Here is a 21,326-nt window from a genome sequence, read left to right on the forward strand (position 1 = left end):
CGGGGACTAGTTCGGATTCAAATTTAAAGCGGGATGCCCGCGCGTGGCCCAGCAGGTGCCTCCAGCCCTGCTCCCCGCGGAAGGCGTTTCCGCCCCTACCTGCCCACAGGGCCGGAAATTACCTAGAGGGGAAAGGCCCCTCCTTTGTTGTCAGTGTTTGAACAGCGCGGAAAGCCTTAAAAAGTGCGCAGCGTAGAAGACGCGGGCTGGTTCGCCCACCGATACTCCACGCTTCTCCACCCTCTTGGCCGCTGTGTCCCCTGCGCTTCTTTTAGAATGCCACTGGGGGAAACCGGAGTAAAACTGGGAGGGGAGTGAGGCGGTAGGAGTAGGGATGATAGTAACAAGGCACAAGTGCTCCCCGTACTACCCTTCACAGATTACGCAACGGGAGGCAGCCAAGGGGAAGTAGCGCATGCGCGGACTGCTTTTCAGGCGCGCGGAGAAAGTCGCGCATGTGTAGAGCCCAGAAGGAAAAAAGAAGCGAAGGGGTGACTGGCAGGTTGAGGGCGCTTTAGCTACTGAAGAACCACAGCGGCCAGGGGGCGCGTGCGCAGAGCGTCCGAAGGGGTGGGGCTCTTCCAAGGGGACGGCCTCGCGCGCTCCCTGGCGCGCGCCCGGGGAGAGGAGGGAGCGGGAGGGGGCGGAGAGGAGGGAGGAGGCATGGAGGGCGGGAGGGGGGAGGGGAGCCGGAGCGAGGGAGGGTTTATCGACCGGGCGATTTTGGTTAAAATATTCAAAATGGCGGACGGAGGAGCAGCGAGTCAAGATGAGAGTTCAGCCGCGGCGGCAGCAGCAGCAGGTAATCATTACAGCATTTTACATATTCATATTCATACTCAACCCCGGCTCCCGCTGCCCCCCCCCCGCGACTTAGCATAATTTATTAGTACTCAGGATTATTATAATTAACGGCGGGGAGATGGGGGGCCGGGGAGCACGGAACCCCCGCCGGGCGCCGAACGGAGGGGGAAAGAGGCTCGGAGAGGCCAGGCGGAGGGGGAAGACAAGGGGCAAAGGGGGCTGCGATCCACCGCGCTCCTCCTGCCCCAGCCCACCCCGCTGCCGGCTCGCCCGCCCGCCGGCACCAGCCCTCCTTCTCAGCCGGCCGCCGCCGCCGCCTCCTCGCCGCCGAGCCCGAACCCGAGCGGGTCCGCGGCGGGGCCGCGGGGCCGGGGCAGAGGGAGAGGACAATAAAGACATTTTACATATTCATAGCTGCTGGGGCGGCGGGGCGCGGGCGGGCGACCCGGGCCGGGCGGGCGCGGGTTGGGGGGGGCGTGGAGGGGGAATGGAGGTGGCGGCGAGCACAATGCCGGGGAGGCGGCGGGGCCGGAGCGGACCCCGGCGGCCGGACAGCCGCACGCGTCCTCCCCCCGGGAGCGGGCCGGGGCGGGGGGGCGCTTCCCACCGCGGGGGGCGGCCCGGAGGGCGGCCGGGGGTGCGCCTGTGGAGAGCGCTCTGCCGGCGCCCGAGCCCCGCCGCCGCCGCACCGGGGTCCGAGCGGGGCTGAGCCCGGGGGTCACGGACTCGGGCACCTCGGCCGCGCCCCACTTATCTCCAGTGTAGCGGCCTGACCCGAGCCAGGCCTGCGCTGTAGGTGGGTAGGGGTGAGCGGTCGCGGGCGCTGCGAGGTGGCCTCGGGGCGGAGGGGGTGGGGAGCCCGCGCAGGGGTCCGCTTCTCCCCCTTGGGGGCGGACTGGGTTGAAAGCGGCCCTTGGGGAAAGTTGCCCTCCGAGGGGCAGGTCCTGCCGGGCCGCCCCATGTGCTCCGGGCCAGCGGTAAGGGGTCTCAGTGGGTGCTGGTAAAGCCCCCTGTCCCCGGGCGGCCGTGGATTCCCGAGGGAGTTGGGCTGAAGGTGCTTGGCGCGGTCTGATCTCTGTCTCCCCCTGCCCCTTCCCGCCCCCCCTCCGCCTCTGCGCTTGAGCCGGACCGACGGGGCCCGGGGCCCTCGAGGGCCTCTCGCTCCCAGGCCCCAGAAGCGCCCGCAGGCCTTCCAGGAACTCGGATGTAAAGCGCTGCCCTCCTGCCCCTGCCCCAGAGCCGGCTGGGCTGACAAGTTGATAATATTCTTGGTTTCCCCTCTCCGGCTGGGAGTTGGGTAGGGGCGGGGATCCCCTCTCCCTGGTTCTGTACTCCTGTTTTCTTGCTGGGTGCTGGGTCCTCTCGATTCTCTGGTTAGCTGAACCTCTCTCATTTGAATAATGTCTAATTCGGGGAGGTTTATATTATTGAAATGGCCGCCTGGCTTTCCCCGCCTCTCATGTTTAGTAATTCAGACCTTTAATAACAGCCACTCACAGCCCAACGCCGTGTTTATATTTTACATTCGCCCCATGTGCTTTTGTGGTTCGATATGATTCTTTTTTTTTTTTTCCTTGGCAATCCACAGGGCTCTGAGATCAAACCCAGGCTGTGCTGGGAAGAGAAGGGGGAGAGCTAGGCCTTGGCTCCTCTAGCAGTGGCCTAGGCCTCATGTTCTCTGCCGCTTGATTTATTTACTAATAACCAAAATGACTCTCGCCCCCCCACCAACTTCCACACACATACCCCTACTCCGCGGGCAAAACAAACCCTCTTGGGGCCTTAGCAGCGTTCAGACAGCTCCGAGCTAATAAGCATCAGCTCTGTCGTGTTTTGTTTTCTCTTAAAAAGACTTTCTTAGAGTTTGCTGTAATATTGGGCCTAAGAAAAAAAAATCCATGACTTCTCATTTTCAGAGGCGAATGAAACCTATTTTGGTTTAATACAAATAAATCACTTTGTTTTGGGGCTAGTTCACCCCTGCCCCTTGGCTCCTACCCCCAAGTTAAACACTTTCAGGCTTTGTAAAGGTCTGCAGGATTTGTAGAAACCAGTAGTTTTTTCTAGGAGTTGTAGAATAGGTAGGTATTTTAGAAATTCCAATTAACAGCACTTTAAAAATTCCTCAGTGCTGCCTTCCCTTTTCAGCCTCTTCATTCTAATTTAAAATGGGCTGATATTAATTTTGTGCTATCACTGTCATAGACTTGCTTATTTTAATTGTAGCACTCCTGAAAACAGAAATGGGGTTATGGTTTTTTTTGAGTGTTTGTGTCATGGTTAAATGAGTGAAAATAGAAGAATAAACACAGGCACTGTGTCTACCCTGATCTTGGAACTTACTCCCCTCCCAGCACACCGACCCCTCGTTCTTTAAGTTGCCAGGATTGATTTTATGTTTTATGTAGACTTAGGACATTTGGTCTGTGAAAGGCAGATAAACTTTTGCTATTTAAAGAAATAGTAATTTTGATTTGGTGGCTTTCCCTCGGTAAAGTTTTCTTTCTTTTTAATTTTGTATAGTTCTAATGTGTTTTTATTAAAAACATGGAGTTGCTTCTCATTGGTGGATTTTTAACCCCAGCTAGTAAAGTATCAGAGAAGTGTTGTTTAACACCAATGTGTTTAATCTTTGAAATTATATTAAGGCACTTGATAGTCGTTTGCGAGATACATATTTTGTGAGACATTAATCTTCAGTTTAATTGACAACAAAATTCTAGATTTAATGGGCTAAAAGCAAGCCAATTTCAAATAACCAGTTCTTACTATTCTTTTACCTCCAGTATGCTGGCCCTGAATGCAGCAGGAAAAAAAAATCTGTAGCTTTCCTGAGAATGTTCAGGTGAATAAGTGCTTCAGAGACCTGAAGCATGAGGTTGGATAGACCAAAAAACAGTAATATGATTTCATGCCTTCAATAGCATATGTGTTTGCACCCGATTCCCAAGATGTGGTCAAACTGATGATGTCATTGAACAGAGGACAAGGTGCAGCTAATTTGATTTATTGTCCCGAGGTGAAGTGTAGCAGTGAAACCTTCTCATAGGAAAACCATTTATCTCAGGACAGTTTCCTTTATAGCTGCAATTTAACCACTACCAAGGCTGTAGATATTTTATCCAAGATGATAAAATGTACGTTGCCTTTTACAAACAAAATTTTTTTCTTCAGTTTTTGTGATACAGGAAAGGATGACTATTGTTAACTGGCCTTATATTTTGGTTGGCTTTCCATGCTATTGTAAAAATTCATTTCCTCAAATTCTCATTTGGAGACTATGGTTTTAAATAAGTATAATCACAGAAGTGATCCATGAGCATGCTTTAGATAGGTTCTTTATAATCCCCCAGACTCCGGTAAGAAGCTGTGTTTCTTGATTTAATCAGAGCATAGCCTGGGATAAAGGAGAGATCATATTGGCCTCAGTAGCTATTTCAATGAGTAAAGTGAACTTGATGAGGATGAGGGCTGTATATTCTGTTACGTTGAAATTATAGTGTTTAAGGTAGAATACTTACAGTAAAGCATGTGCTTTGCAAACAGATTTTTAAAAAAATAATTCAGAATTCTTTTTGGATTGTCTTAATTTAGTCTAGACAAGTTGTGCATTTTATTTTGATTGATTAGTGATTTTTAAAATTGTTCCACTGTGAGATAGTGATTCCACATATGATTTTTGACCTATTATATTTTCCTGTCAGACATTTTCCATCATATTTTTAACTAGTTTATCTTAAAGTGATGATTAAAATGTCCTGGGAATGTGGTAGAATTGCTGTGACTTATTCCTAACTCTAACTTGTGAGCCAAGCTTGATGGAGTATTTTAGGTTACTTTTGAGCCTTCATAAGTTTATAACCTACCTGTCTCCTTTTGTATCTGTCAGGTGGCTTCCCACGAGTTTTCAGAAAACCCATTGTTACTTCCTTCTTAACTTGCCCCATCTAGTAATTATAATGGTACTTATGAATTTAGGTCTTGAAAATTTATGTGACAGCTGACCAAATATTTTTAATTTCTAAAAGGACCGTTTTTCCAAGCCATTACTGTTCAAGTAATTTTCAACCTCGGCCCCAAACTAATTTCTAATTCCTTTCATTTTGTCATTGTCAAAAATCCCAGTAGTCAAGGAAAAAACAAATAGCGACTATTATTCAGGTTTAAATGGTGTCGTATTCTGCCATATTTTAAATTCACTATTCTCTGCTTTGATAGGCAGTATAAAGAAGAAGGAATAAAATGTGTTTCATTGCTGCATAGGTTGAAGTAATTATTAATCTGTTATTCATCTGGTCAGTGGATTTTGGAATAAGTTTAGGACTCAATGTTGAATTGCTCTTATAAAGCCACCAAAGATGTTTAAAGGAGCCTTGAATATCTTAAGCAGGTGGTTCTAAAATGACAGAACTGGAAATTTGAATGTTGCCTTTCATAAGTATTTGCCATTAAAAATGAAACATTTAAAATTTCTTGAATCTGTATTGCTTGATCTTGAGTTTAGGTGTGTGGGTTTGTGTGTTTAAGTTGTGTTTTTAAAATTGGTCTCTCACTTTCATGAATGTCTGTTCCTTTGTACTAGGAGGACTATAATATAACGTAGTAGTGATTGCCTTAATGTTATCAGTTATTTTTGTTTTGTTTTTAATGTTGAAAGCCCACAGCTTTAGTCTTCTTTCAAGCACTATTAAAATTAATTTTCTTTTAAAATACTGGTGTATGACTGTCATTAATTTGCTTTTATACAGGTGTTGGTTCAGTTACAGTTTTTGTGATTAGTAAAGACTTACTATGAAGCCTAACTTTAAGCAGGAATGTGTTTTCCTAATGGAAATGATTGTATTTAGAACTATTTAAATAATTATTGTTTGCAGAACAAGTCACAGACAAAACATGTCTCTTTTTGGCCACCCATGTTCTTGTTTCTTTTGCCTCCTTTAATGTTAAATGCCTGAGCAAACATGTTTATTACTTATTTCTCAAGGAAATCTAATATTAGGTATTAGAGTGTGGATTTGATTGTTATACATCTGCCTTATTTGAGTTTCTGTATCCCTCCTAAATGAATCCTTTCGTCCTTTTCCTCTTTATAAGGGAACTCTTTGGGCCAGAATTTTGCTTAATTCTTATCCTGATTGTGTTGCTTAAAAATATCTTTTTGAGTGAAATCAGGGTTGAAAGAGGTAATAATTACGGTTCACAGATTACTTATCCATCTTCTTTTGCTGAATGTTTTTGCACATTGTTGACATTTTGTAAATAAAGATAGTTGAATAACTTAATAGATTTATATTTCTTTTTAGGAATAAATTGGTTTTGTTTTGTACTGAAATATTTCTGACTATGTTCTAAACTGGCAGTGAGCCCTTATAAACTCTTTCAGCGGTAATAGCAATGGAAATAAAAATAGCATGAGTGGAGCCAGTGCTTGACTTACTGATGCATGTACAGTATATTTAGAATTTGGAATATGAGAATTGTCTTGAGTTTCAGAACCTCTGATGTGAAGAAGCTCTGTTTATAGAGTTCTGTGTTTTTACCGCAGGATATTAATTTATTGAGCATTGATAAGATATTTGTACTCAGTGACTGATAAAACGCCTTTGTTTTTGTTTATTTTCCCAGTTAAGCAAATACTCAAGTTTTCAGTGTTGCCTAGATTTTGCAGATAGACCTAGCAATGAGCAAAAGAAAAATCAGCAAGCCTCTAGATTTATCAGATTCTTTTTAAAAGTACTATCCAGGAAACTAGATATTCATCCAGAAGGGGATACATAATATTAATTTTTAAAATGACAACGTGAAGCACCAAACTTAGCTCAGTGTGATTGTTGGTAGTAGATTTACTCAGCCTGTGATATTGAAAGTCCTTGCAAGTACAGTTTAATTTGTCACATGATTTATTTCATAATTCTCTGTGTAACTTTATTGGTTTTTTATGTTGGAGTCATACATAGCTCTAGTATATAAAGTTAAATCATTAAGTTGGTAAAGTAATAAAAATTATGGGTAGGCCTTTTTTTCTTTGGACTGGTGAGCTTTCTCATTGCAACAGAAGGTATAAACAGGAATGGCTAGGAAGTGAATATTTTGTTGTGTATGTTAAACAGCTCAATTGTTTTTGGGACTTCCCTAGCCATCCAGTGGTTGAGACTCTGAGCTTCCAAGGCAGGGAGCGAGGGTTTGATCCCTGGTTAGGGAACTAAGATCCCACATGCCAAAAAATAAAACAAAACAGCTCAGTTGTTTTTAACACGTGGTCATCTCCTCCAGAAACGGAGTTGTACTGACTAGCTTTCCAATCTGCAGAGTGAATATATTTTTTAGAGAAAAGTGACTTAGCTATTTTCTTGTTTTAGTATACTTATTTTAATAGTCTGCTTAGTGAAAAAATGCTTTTTTTTTTTTTGCTGATTCATACTGCAGTAGGCAAGTATATTTTAATCAACCTTTTAAAAATAATTATTTAAACATTTCTTAGCTTGCAAAAAAATATCTGCTGCTTTGTACGTGGTCCCTATGCCAGTTGTCTTTGGGGCTAACAAGGGAATATAAGACTTTGCTGTGGAAGACTGCTGTGGCATTTACTTAGCAGGGAAAAATTTTAAAGCAATGTATATACAGTTGGCCCTCCACATTGGTGAGTTTGGTATCCGTGAATTCAACCAACTGCAGATCGAAAATATTGGAAAGAAATATTCCAGAAAGCTCCAAAAAGCAAAGCTTGAATTTGTTGTACCTGGCAACTATTTACTTAGCATTTACATTGTATTCAGTATTATAACTAATCTAGAGATGATTTAAAGTATGTAAGAGGATAGGCATAAGTTATATGCAAATATAACATCCTCTTATATAAGGAACTTGAGCATCCCTGGGTTTTGGTATCCTTGAAGATTCTGGAACCAATCACCTGTGGTTACCAAGGGATAATTGTAATTACATATTAAAATTTATAATAGATAATAATGATCAGAGTAGAAATCAAAGTGTGTCCAAGTGTGTAGGAACCAAAGCATCCTAGAACTGTTGTAGCTGGAAGGTAATTTAGATACAATCTATCCTAAAACCTTTACAGATGAGGAGGCATTATTCTCAGGCGGTTTAGTGACTTGCCCACAGTCTCTTCACTATTGAGTAATGGACAAGAACACAAGACTTTCTAGTCTCCTCCTCCCCATGCCCCCATCTCTCCCTCTACCACATTGCTGCTAGTCAGAGCAGACTTTTAGTAGAAGGTGAGATTTTTAAGCTGAATTTAAACGGGTGAAAAGAATTTAGAGGAATGGGAAGACATTGCCAGGGAGGTTGTGTTCAAGATTGTGCTGTATACGTAAAAAATGAGGTATTCTATGTGCAGGGAGGCCATTGGAGGTTTTTGAAGTAAGGAATCCTATGACAAAAGCGGTCAGTGTTCTAGGATTAATATGGTGGTGTGCAAGTTGATTTGAAATAGGAAGGGAGACATTGGATCCATGGAAACCAGTATATAAAAATTAAGGTATGTGGTTTGTTGACTAATTGCTTTAAGCTATAGAGATACAAACATAATAAGACAATTACCGGACCTGAAGAGGCTTTCACTCTAACAATGATGTAATGAAAATAGATAATCCATAGTAAGGATGTTGAGAATGTTGTCCAGTTACATCACACAGAATAAGGACCTTTGGGAGAAATTCTTGCCTAGTCTTTACAGTAAGAACTCTCTTATTTCTGACCAATGGTTTTGTTTTTAGTCTTCTGGACACTGAACTAATTGACTTTATTTCCTTTTCAAATCAAACTACAGTGTTTAGACCAAATTATTAATCTGAAAGTTTAGATAGGCAATTATGGTATCCATAATTTTTCTTAGCCTCATTCCCAGTTCCATTTTAGGTCCTTAATGTTTTGTTTTGCATTTGTTTTATTGCTTCCATCTTTAAACTCCTGTTATTTTGTCTTTTATGTGGGCTATGTTATATCCTTTCTGGAGCAAGGCAGGTATAAATACAATAAAATTACTGTAACCATGACATAATGATACTGTGTGTATTTTTATAGTCCCTTGAAATTTATAGCAGCACTCTCATTTTCATTAACTCATTTGCTCCTTTCAGGAAATATTATTATGCCCATTTTATTTTTGAGTAAAATGAAGCCCAGATTAAGTGACTTTCCCAAGGTTATGTGCTTAATGAGCACAGAATGTGTTTGGGGAATAGCAAGACTTCTCGGTTAGCTATTACTGAGGCTGCATATTGGAGAGTGGTGGAAGGCAGGTTGGGACTCTGTTCTGGAGAGCTCTGAATGCTGTGGGTTGGTGATGCAGGAGTTTGGATTTCATTTGCTTGGCAGTAAGGAATCACTGAAGTTTTTTGCTCTGGACCAAGGAGCCATAATCAAAGTCCTTAAAGTGTTTAGCAGCTAATTAGAGTCAAAGAGGATAGCAGGGTTTTGAGCTTAGATTATCAAAAGCAGTGCCATGAACAGAAGTAGGGGAGTTGGAAGACGGAACCGTTTGGGGGAATAGGCGATAAATTCAATTGTAGACCTGTCATTTGAGACATGATTGGGTGGCTCTTATGAGGTTGCAAGTTTATTGTGAAAATCAAGAAAGTTTTACTGAATTAAATGTGTGATAAACATACAAATAATAGGATTGAGATTTATGCTCATGCCACTTTGAGTGTGGACTGAGCATTGAGTCTGAACATTGTAAATTCTAGGCATCTCATTTTGGCTTTGACACTGGCTTCAATAGTTGTTTCAACAATAAGATGGTGATAATACAATTGTCACAGGGATGCTGTGGGGAATAACAAATTGATAGCAGAAGCATTTTTAAAGTACTGTAATAGTTTTTCTTACATGAGCACAAGAGTAAAATCAGCAATTTTATTACTTGTGCTGCTGTAGAGAGGGAGAAGCTTTAGCTTTTAGATTGATTCTGTGGGACACCATACTGCAGGTTGTACATTTCCATGTGCAGCCAGCACCTGGGGAGAGGGAGGTACACCCCAATACTCTTGAAAACTACACAATGGAGGTATTGCATTGTGGCAAACATAAACTTGTCCTTGATTTCAGGGCATTCTCTTATCTCACACCCATCCCTGCCTATGCATTCTTATCTTTTACTACTTCCTTAAATAGCATGACTCAACAATTCCACCAGGAAGTCCCCTTATAGACCCACCACAAACAGTTTCTTTTATCAGGTTTTAAGTTTTTTAAAAATCGCCGTAAAACTTTGTGTTGAAGAGCTGTTCTGGGAGGGTGGCTATATTTATTCTGAAGCGTGGGCTTTCCTCTCCTCTCCCACTTCACAGTTCTGTCATATGACCTGAAAGTAAGCCCACTGTTTTGGTCAGTCTGGTGTTTGGGATGCTCTGTGAGAACCTTTGCTCACAGGCTCACACTGTTCCCTCCCTTGGAATGTCGTGGTATGTGGTGTGGTATAGTGAAAGTGGCACTTGGAGTTGGGAGACCTGGGTTCCCCCAGGTGACTGGGACAAATTACTTCACCACTGATTTTTTTCTTCTTCTTCTTCTTTTACATTTGTAAATAGGAGAGTTTTCAAACAAAAGGTCATTGGAGTTCTTTTCAAAATGAATTTTAGGCAGAAGCTTAATGTTAAAAGGTGAGTGGAGCTGTTCTGATTGAGATGGGCACAGGGGCAGTGGAAGCATCCTCCCTCTACTCTCCACAGTGGCCCTTAAGACCCTTCCACAGGATCCTTAGGACTCCTGCTGGGTGCACTGTTTGAAAACAGTTATCCTTATTTATCATACGGGACCTATCTGTCCTTTAGTCTATCTCCACAAATAGCTGATCTCTCAAGCCTGTGCTTCTGTCCTACTTTGTCTGAATTTAGCACTTAATTTGTGTTCATTTAGCTAATTCAGCACTTCATTATACACAGTCTTATTTTTTTCTCTAATTGAGTTATATAAGTAAATCTTGTCTCCTCCTAAGAGCCTTGAGAGCAGGAACACACTGCCAGGGACAGAGTAGACATTTAGCAAATGATGCTTGATTGATTAAATTAGGGGTTCTCAATCTTTGCTGGGATAAGACTTGTCCATGGAACTTTTTCAGCATGCAGAGGCCCAGACCTTACCACCTGAGTTTCTAATAAAAGTAGAGGTCTGGTCATCCATAGTTTTAAAAAGTTTGTAAAAAATGATTCAGTAGCATTGAATGATTGCTTGTTGCATTTCAAAATTATTGCTTACAGTATCTTCAACTTCTCAATGCACCATAAAGGCTCCACAGTGGAAAGACAAACAGAGAACTAGGAAACTTGGATCCTTATTCTGTTTGTAGCATTATCTAGCTTTATGATGTTGAACAAATCACTTGACTTTTCTGGCCCATAGGATTCTAAATTGACAAATTATGTTTTATTTTCATACTTTGTTTTTCTTTTTAAGCTGTGGCGTTCTTCAAAACATGTTTTTGGGTGAAAACCAGTAAACACAACAGATACTTTGAGTAGCTTGGCTTCCATCTGAATACCATTTTAATAGACATATTAAGAATACAGAACATGATAGGCTTGATCCTAACTCAGCAGCAGAGCTAAAACATATGGGGAGTCTGAAATGGTAGTATTTAGATTTTAAACTTGAAACATCTTACTAGAATGTGAATGAGCAAGAACAGTAAGCTAATCAGGAACTGTAATATGTGAGCATGAACTGGATTGTAATTAACCAACCTGACTGGTCCTTCTGCATTCATTTAATTCAATAAATATAGAGCTTTCTTCTATTCCTTGCCATGCACCCAGCACTGGAGAAAGAGTAGTGAATAAGACAGATACTCTCTGTCCTCTCAAAGCTTACAGCATTTGGGCAAGTCATACATTAAATAACACTGTTCACAGTTAATTGAGTAAAATATGGGAGATTCAGAGTACTCTGAATAAGATAGGGACATAAGCGTAAGATAGGGACACCTAATCTGGACAAAAGGATTTAGGATGGGCTTCTGAGGAAGCAGTGTTTACACTGAGACATGAAGGGTGACTGAAAGTTAACAGTTCAAGTCTGGGAGTAGGAAGTGCGGTTGAAAATGTTGCAAAGGGAGCAACATATACATAATTCTTGAAACAGTGAAAATGCGGCACTTTCAAGGAACTGAAGTTCGGCCTGGCTGGTCCAGGAAGAGTAAGATTTAGCTGTAGAGCTGAAGATGATTTCCGAATTATGAGGCTATTTTCATGATCTTTGTCCTTTTTTAGTGGCCAAATACACAGGCAAAATTTGTGGAAGAGATTCCATAACTTCTAACAAGTGTATTAATTTCTAGTGATAACAGTAATAAATAATGTTTACCACGTCTTTGTGCCAGTTACTAAGCTTTACATGTGTTTTCATATTAATCTTCACAATGACCCCATGAAGTGTGTACAGGTGTCATCCTCTTCATCTTTCAGGTGAGAAAACTATACAGTGTAAAGAGGCTAAGTGGTACACCTAGGTCTCTGACCTATTTGGTATAGCTGTATGCAATTAAGAGCATTACTATGCTCTTAACCATTAACTTCTGCTTCCAGTCAAGTTGAATGATGAACTATTTAGCAACTATTTCTGAGTTTATCCTTAGTGCTCTTATGCAGTTCCCAGTTCCATATTGTGTGGTCTAGAATCAGTGGTGCACTCATCTCCATCTTGCAGTTTGGGGAGATGGACAATTGATTAGCAGATTTAATATTAACCTAGCTTTCAAGCGTACCCAGTTGTTGATTATAAAAATATTTTGAAGCTGTTTGTATATAGATTGCTGATTCTGGTAATCCATAAATCCTGAACATTTTGGAATTATATTTTAAACTGAAGCTACTTGCCGATGTTAACATCCAGATAATTTTCATTTGGGGCATCATTTATTTTTGTTGTTGTTGGCTAGATAGGAAATTAGGAGGTGTGTAAAATATTTTAATGTTTCTCAAATGAGTTGTGACTTAAAATTGATACGCTGGCAAGTACTGGGGATTTGTTTACTACTCCCCTTCCCCCACCAAGCTGTAATTAAGCCAGCTTTCAGTTGAAGAAACATGACAGTTGATTATTGTTTCTGATAAGTTAGTCCTTTAATGGTATTGGTATTCCCTATCATATACACCCTGCTTAATCCTTCCCTATATCACCCTGTTTATTGTTACAGTGTTTGTGTCTGAAACATTTTTCTTTACACCACGGTGCAGAGGTACTTCCCTCTGAGTGCTTCTTCATGCAGTCAGCCAAGAAGTCTGTTTTGGCCGACTGTAATATATATTAACTCATATGCCAATCACAGTTAGGAAGGAATTGGTGAAAATCCTCTGATGTTATGAGAGACATTGTAAACATCACAGAAGCCTGAGAAGACAAGTTAACAATTTTATGAGTATTCCTGGAAGAAATCATGGTGTGATTTCAGAGGATTAGACTGTAGTGTCAGAGCCATTGCCAGTTCCATGATGCTGGAATCACATCTTAATAGTTCCATCCTGCTATAAGACCCAGTATGGTGCTGATTCAGTGATTGAACCCCTTTCCTGGAATGCTCCTGTGGGTGTGCAGACCCATGTACCCTAATTAGATGCACAGTGCATCCACATCCATGCTCATACCCCAGGTGTGCCTGCCCCTCTCATGTATGTGTACATAATTTAAAAAGGAGAGACTTCCCTGGTGGTGCAGTGGTTTAGAATCCCCCTGCCAATGCAGGGGACAGGGGTTTGAGCCCTGGCCCAGGAAAATCCCACCTGCCATGGGACAGCTAAGCCCGTGCACCAGAACTCCGTGCTCTGGAGCCCACGAACCACAACTACTGAGCCCATGCACCACAACTACTGAAGCCCGTACGCCGAGAGCCCATGCTCTGCAGCAAGAGAAGCCACTGCAATGAGAAGCCTGCGCACTGCAACGAAGAGTAGCCCCCGCTCACCGCAACTAGAGAAAGCCCGCGTGCAGCAACGAAGACCCAACACAGCCATAAATAAATTGATTAAAAAAAAAAAAGGAGTCAGTGTACATCCTACTTTTTTTTTTTTTTTAAAAACATGGTTCCCTATTCTTTAAGATTTACCCAGGTAAATAAACAGTCCTTTTTATTTGCTAGGTACAACCTCTGGGTAATTTCAAGGCTAATCTTTTTTTTTTTTTTTTTTTAAGATCTTTTAACTTTATTTAGTTGAGTGACTTCTAGTGGCATAAATAACAAGCGATAGCATGATCGTTGAATTAGTACTCACAGTGACTGTAGCTGATCAAGGTTGAGTCGTCTTAGGTTAGTCAAAGAGGCCCAATGAAGTCACTGGAGGGGCAGTTTTCACCTTATCTTATAAAACTGGAAAATATTGACATGTCTGCAGGTTTCAGTTCTTCAAAAACTAACCTAACCTGCCTTTTTACCTAATAATTTTTCACAAATATCCTTCCACACCTTACCTTATCCTTTTTAATGGTTACACATTATTTTATTGTATTGATGGACCAACCTATTTACTTGTTCTTTTTTGGTGTATGTTAGATTTTTTCCATAGTTGTAGATACAGAGTTCTGTTTTGTTTTTTTAAAGATAAATCATTAGGAATAGAATTGTAGCATAAAAAAATTACACACTTAAAAATTTTGTACATGTCAGATTGCCCTTGAGAGAGGTACCATTCTATATTTTTACCTATACTACATATTTTATGTATAATATTTAATAGTATCAATTTCCCTGCAGTGTCTCTTTTAAATTTTTGATATGTTGATAGATGAAACATTGTTTTAATTTTCATAGTTTTGCTCTAAGTCGAACATCTTATTACATTTTTTTCTGTATATTTTTCAAATGTAATGTAAAACTGATTTACTTGTTTTTTATATTATAGGAAATTTTATTATGCATTATCGCTTTTTTTTAAACATCTTTATTGGAGTATAATTGCTTTACAATGGTGTGTTAGTTTCTGCTTTATAACAAAGTGAATCAGCTATACATATACATATATCCCCATATCTCCTCCCTCTTGCGTCTCCCTCCCTCCCACCGTCCCTATCCCACCCCTCTAGGCGGTCACAAAGCACCAAGCTGATCTCCCTGTGCTATGCGGCTGCTTCCCACTAGCTATCTATTTTACATTTGGTAGTGTATATATGTCCATTCCACTCTCTCACTTCGTCCCAGCTTACCCTTCCCCCTCCCCGTGTCCTCAAGTCCAGTCTCTACATCTGCGTCTTTATTCCTGTCCTGCCCCTAGGTTCTCCATAACCTTTTTTTTTTAAGATTCCATATATATGTATTAGCATACGATATTTGTTTTTCTCTTTCTGACTTACTTCATTCACTCTGTATGACAGTCTCTTAAGTCCATCTACCTCACTACAAATAACTCAGTTTCGTTTCTTTTTATGGCTAATATTCCATTGTATATGTGTGCCACATATTCTTTATCCATTCACCTGTCGATGGACACTTAGGTTGCTTCCATGTCCTGGCTATTGTAATTAGAGCTGCAGTGAACATTGTGGTAATGACTCTTTTTGAATTATGGTTTTCTCAGGATATATGCCCTGAGAAAGTAGTGGGATTGCTGGGTTGTATGGTAGTTCGATTTTTAGTTTTTTAAGGAACCTCCATACGGTTCTCCATAGTGGCTGTATCAATATACATTCCCACCAACAGTGCAGGAGGGTTCCCTTTTCTCCACACCCTCTCCAGCATCTGTTGTTTGTAGATTTTTTGATGATGGCCATTCTGACTGGTGTGAGGTGATACCTCATTGTAGTTTTGATTTGCATTTCTCTAATGATTAATGATAAAACAGTGATTTCTCTCACTTGTTGTATTACACTAGTTCTGGCCCTTTCATGAAAATGTATAACTTCTTAAATATTCTCTTTCCATGAGTAGCCCCCCCGCAATTAATTCCCATACCTCTTTTGAATAGCAGTTTAGGGACGAGAATATAGCTGGGGTCTACCCTGGGAACACTTAAACATTCCCTCAGCCTCCACCATGTCCTCCAAACATGCACAGTCTGAGTTAGATACCTCTCCTCTGTTTCTGTAGATCCTATTCTGGCATCTAAGTTACTACTTTTAGTTATGGGTTAACTTGTTTCTCTTTTTTATAATAGCTTAATCTCTGTGCCTCAGGGACTACATTTCATCCCTGACATTTAACACATGCTTGCTATGTATTTGATACTCAACAAATATTTATTGAATGATGTTTTTGATTCTCAGATTTTTTTCTAGCAATATACCTTTAATAGCAGAGGAGAATGAACTTGTATCCTGAGAGAACCTGGGAAAAACTGTGGTGGCCCATATAATTTAAAACTATTAGCTATGAATTCTTTATTCTTTTTTGTTATATATTGGTGATTGTTTTATATATCAAATATTTTAAATTATTCAGCTTTTCAGTAAAATTTACTTTCCAGGAAGACAAGCATGTTTATCCTATGGCTTCAAGTACTCTACCAGAGATCCTTGGCAAATCAGTCTCCTGATAGAGGAAGCACATAAGAAGTGAAAAGAGCATCAGCTCTGGAAGCAGACAGACTTGGGTTTGAATGCTGGCTTTGCCGCCTACTGGCTGTGGGCCACTGGGCTAGTTATTTAGCCTCTTTGTAGTACTTTACAGAATAATCTATTTCATTTAACAAGTTTATTCATAGTAGATATTTATTGAATGCCTGCAATTTGCAAGGCATTGTGCTGTTTGTCAAGTTTGTGATTGTAACAGTCATACTGCTTGCCTTCATGGAGCATCCAGCATGCCAAAGTTCTCTTCCATGTGACAATTAGCATTTACCCTCCTTCCCCTGGATCTGTTGCTGATTTCCCATCCACTTATCAGTGCTTCAGCAACAACCAGATCTTACTTATCTGGAACCAGCTGGTTTGCAGACTAACCATAGTTTATAAGAAATAGTGCATTTTTGAAAGAATGAGAAATGATCAGCAAAAACATCTACATATATTCTGTGTGATCTCTCATTGACCCCTGCCTGGTGCTAGGTGTATGTACCCCCTTGATAGTCAGATGCTTTGCTGGCAGCTGTCTATTAGTTCTTCATTCATAGAGAGGGAATAGTTGCAGGTCATCTGTGGTGCTGTGGTCCTGGAGAGCAGACCTATGCCTTGCCTTTGCACAAAAATGTTTCTTTTAACAGAAGGGAATTTTTTACTCTGCCTGCTCTTAAGATATTTTAATTTTTAATCAGATATTTGGGAGGACAGGGGTGAAGAAGGAATGGAAAGATAATGCAGATTGGGAAGTCTAGGAATTTATTCACTACCTACGAACGTGGAACTGACAGGACTTAAAATCATTTCAGTGCTAGATTGAACTGGGGTCTAACCTCCCAGCAAGCTTGGAGTTTTCTGGGGTTTGAGGAACAGGGTATTTGAGGAAGCTGACAATGAGGAGGAAGGTAATTTAACTTCTGAGTGGAGATGGCTCAACAATGTTATGTGTGAGCCCCAGTTGACATACAGCAGTGACATCATTGTAGAGTCCCTTGGTTGCTAGGAAAGATGACAGTGACCTTGAAGGAAAGAGGCTCTCTAGCAAAAACATGATCTTGGCATGTCGTGGAGTTTAAACACCTGCCTAGATTATGCCAGGTAATTGGAAAGCTGAGAGGTCAGTAGACTCAGATTGTTGCCATGCATAGGGTTTTTCCTAATATTTGGGGGTGGGGAGGAAGAGCTCAGATAAGAAACGGGTTATAACAACAGTCTGTTTGTTTTTCCAGGTGTACCCTTTTGGCCATTATCAAGTAATTTTAATGTTTTCTTTATCAATTTTGACTGTTTTATTTTTACTGTTTTGAGTGCTACCTGTGGAATAATAAATATTTCTAAATATTGTATGTAACTTTAACCATACAGTAAGTTCAAATTTACACAAAGTCATTTCTAACTACATTGATCTAATTTCTGTAAATAAAAAAATTATTTGGGATGTTCTCTGATCTTTCTTCTGTTTCCCTTCTTAATTTCCCTTTCCAGTTACCCCATGTTAATTGAGAGTTGAGTGGTTTTTATTTTTTAAATCTGTGTATCATACTTCAATCCTTTGTCTCCCTTGACTTCTCGTATGATTTTGTTTTCTGATCCATTAAATTTAAAAAGAACATTTTCCTTATGATGCATTAATGCAAACTTTATCCATTTGTTACATTTTGTCCACCCCAAAATTTAATGTGGTTTGTAGATATTCCTAAACTATAGCAAGAAATGCAAAATATAAAATAAAATCAAAATTCTAATATAAAAATCTAATATTTGCTTTCAGTGGGGCACAAATACTTCTCTAAGCTTCATTGTAGATGGCGCAAAAAAAGAAACCCAGGCAATTTATGTTCATAACATTTGAAAGCAAACAAACCTTTGTTTTAAAAAAGCAGAACTCCTGACACTAAGATCAGAAGGAAATGGCTCCTCAGAGACCTTATAAACAGGACCCCATGTAATGGAGTGAACAGTGGCCTTACAGTAGTCCTACTATGCATGCACCAACAAACTTCATAAGGCCCCTCTGTAGGCCAGATGCATCATCATTAATAAAGACACAACGTGGTGGGGAGATGAGGAGGATTCAAAACAGAGTGTGGCTTAAAAGGGGAAGAGATTTTGGAATAATTAGAAGGATGGAGATGTTGCATATCCTTTAGGCAATCTTCCATAAATATTCTTTCAACTTTGTATAGATTATAAGCTCTGTGAGGACAGGAAGTTTATCCGTTTTGTTCACATTAGTACAGAGTTAAGGGCACAATGTAGGTTACTAAGAAGTCTTTTCAGAATACATATGCACTGGGTTTGAAATTATACTTGTTGGTGCTTATCATTGAAGTTAGATGATCTTGTTCAGGGAGATGGCTACTCAGGCAGCACCTCAAAGGGTAATACCACATGGGCACGCTCATTGGCGGCCTGATTGTCAGTAACTTGATTTCGTTACCATACTTACAGGTAATTGAGTTCAATAGAACTGACTCTTGCTAACCAAATACAGAATAGACAGAAATAGAAACAATGCCTGTTTGTGTTAACCTATAAATCTGTTATGAGAAATATAATTGTGAAGTGGACCAGAATTTTTGGCCATTCAGCAGTACATTATCTCACTTTAAGAGAAGCCAAATTTGTAATCAGAAGAGTTGCTTAATGACTCTTTTTTGGTCAAGGCCAAAGAAATTAATTAAATATGCTAATGGTTAGGACGTACCTTCTCTGCCGGTTAGGATGTATTTTGCCCTGAACAGTGCTGGGCACGTCCTGAAAAATTTTTGTTTTCTAGGCTTCCTATTTCTATTTTTAATTGTTTGCCACTGACAGAAAGAGAACACTAGGTTAAATAGACTACTTAAAAACTGTTTTTAAATAAGGGGGAAAGGTTGAAATTTGTATTGTTTGTGGATCTAAACTCCCTGTGGTGTTCTTTGTTTTTTTTTTTGTTTGTTTGTTTTTTTTTTGCGGTACGCGGGCCCCTCACTGTTGTGGCCTCTCCCATTGCGGAGCACAGGCTCCGGACACGCAGGCTCAGCGGCCATGGCTCACGGGCCCAGCTGCTCCGCGGCATGTGGGATCTTCCCAGACCGGGGCACGAACCCATGTCCCTTGCATCGGCAGGTGGACTCTCAACCACTGCGCCACCAGGCAAGCCCCCTGTGGTGTTCTTGTTTGCCATGCTGGTAAGGCATAGTTAACTCCCAGTTATAATAAATGATGCTTATCTTGTATAGTTTTCAAAACTTTGCCAGACTAAAAGAGCCTATCTAAAAGTGCTGTCCATGGGAAACAATTCAGGTGGTGATTTTAGTGCATACTACAGGTGTACATACACAAAGAAAGCTGTGGTGACTTAACGGTTATATTTTGGCATTGTAGTCACAGTTGAGACTCTCATCCCCTGACCCCTTTTTTAGTTTAATTCTAGCAGGTGCTGGGAATGCTCAAAGCAGAATACATAGCTCCTTGAACAACAGCAAGCTTTGAAAAGTGATCACTTTAATGCAGACATGAAAGTTTCCTGTCAGCATTAAACCAGAGTTTAGGAGCCTGGAGTGATGGAAATTGACATTAGGTAGAGCGACCAGGTGGTATTAGGACAGTTGGTTGTCTATTTGGAAAAAAAAAAATGTGTGTCAGGGTCATACCTTATACTATACACAAAAATGAATTCTGGAGAGATTAAAGATTTGAATGTTCAAAGAAAAACTCAGAAAAGTACTAAGACAAAAAGTAGGAATTTTTATTTAGTTTTAGGCATGGAAAAGCTTTTTGACATGGCGTACAACTCAGATGCCATACAAGGGAAAGATTGATAGGTTTAACTATGTAAAGTATTTAAGGTTCTTCCTGCCAAAAGCCTCTACAAATATAATTAAGTTATATGGAGAAATATTAGTAGCCTATAAGAATGATAGAGTTAATTTTTCTTAATTTATTAAGTATCATTAGACATCAATAACAAATGACAGGCACCCCAATAGAAAAATGGTCAAAGCATATGAATAGGCTATTCACTGAGAATAAGAATATAAATATATGAACCCTGATTAAGAGCCTCAGCTATAAAGACAGCCTTCTTCAAGGCGGAAATATAAAAAACTAAAGGATGAATTGGAAAATGTGTGCTTTGGTAGGGTAGTGAGGAAATTAACGTTAGGGAAAAGGATAGAGTTGAATACTGGCCATGATTTAGAGGTAATTTAGGAGTGTTTATATATATACCTGTACACACACATATATATGTAATATTTGGTAATTTTATTGCTTTAAAGGAGGAAGGTATATTTAAAATTATGAAATAGTTAAGTAGAGAAGGGATTCCTGCCATTCCTGATTTAATATGTAGGACAGCAGATAAATGATTTTTGTTTATGCCTTGGGTAAGCTTGTGTATTAATTGTTAATTTGTTCCAAGATAAGCGTCTCATGGATAATTGAAAGTCAGCTATTAACTCACTTTTTCTTGTGCTTTTGTACAAACATCTTTAACAAATGTTCCCAGAGTCCTGATGAAGGTTCTTTTTTTGCAGTGGTTTAAAGTCCTTCCCCAGAGTTCTTCAACATTATGTTTATGGGAATATCCATTCTGATTCAGAACTCAACTTCTGGAACTCTTGCATTAGGGACTCCTTGTTTTGTAATGAAATTGTCACCCAGGAGATAGCAGTTAACCTCTCCTCCTTTCCTGTTTTACTCATCTGCCTCATTGGCCAGTGTAAAGCAATAACCTTAGCAGAATGATATCTTCCATTATAACTCATTTGTCTTCTTACAGGCATGTCTCCAAATGGTCTACAGAATCCTTCTTCTAGTGCCAGGTGAAATAACTAAATATTGTATTTAAAAAGAAGGAATCGGAAACCTCATTGCTTCTAGCTACTGCTGGGTAGTAAACATAGTGAGATCAGCAAAAAGTTACTTGAGCACATGAAGTGATGCTGTTACAAGAATTTGAAAGCAAAATTTGCTGTGGATAAATAAGTTGACAGCAAGGTTAGTTGTGTGAGCTGAAAAATTAACAGACA

General features: G+C 40.3%; 1 protein-coding gene across 5 annotated transcripts in view; it reads left to right on the forward strand.

The window, feature by feature from the left end:
* Positions 1-684: 684 nt before the first annotated feature.
* The window catches only part of POU2F1 (POU class 2 homeobox 1), a 184,863-nt gene continuing 164,221 nt past the window's right edge, over positions 685-21,326 (forward strand). For 4 of the 5 annotated variants that reach the window (XM_067728526.1, XM_067728530.1, XM_067728527.1 and 1 more), the window contains exon 1: positions 685-802. In XM_067728526.1, coding sequence (XP_067584627.1) covers positions 742-802 — 61 coding nt within the window. In that variant the 5' untranslated portion in view covers positions 685-741. The remainder of the gene's footprint in view (positions 803-21,326) is intronic. The other variant, XM_067728528.1, reaches the window with a different exon arrangement.

Source organism: Pseudorca crassidens, chromosome 2, assembly GCF_039906515.1.
Source record: "Pseudorca crassidens isolate mPseCra1 chromosome 2, mPseCra1.hap1, whole genome shotgun sequence".
NCBI classification, from domain to species: Eukaryota; Metazoa; Chordata; class Mammalia; order Artiodactyla; family Delphinidae; genus Pseudorca; species Pseudorca crassidens.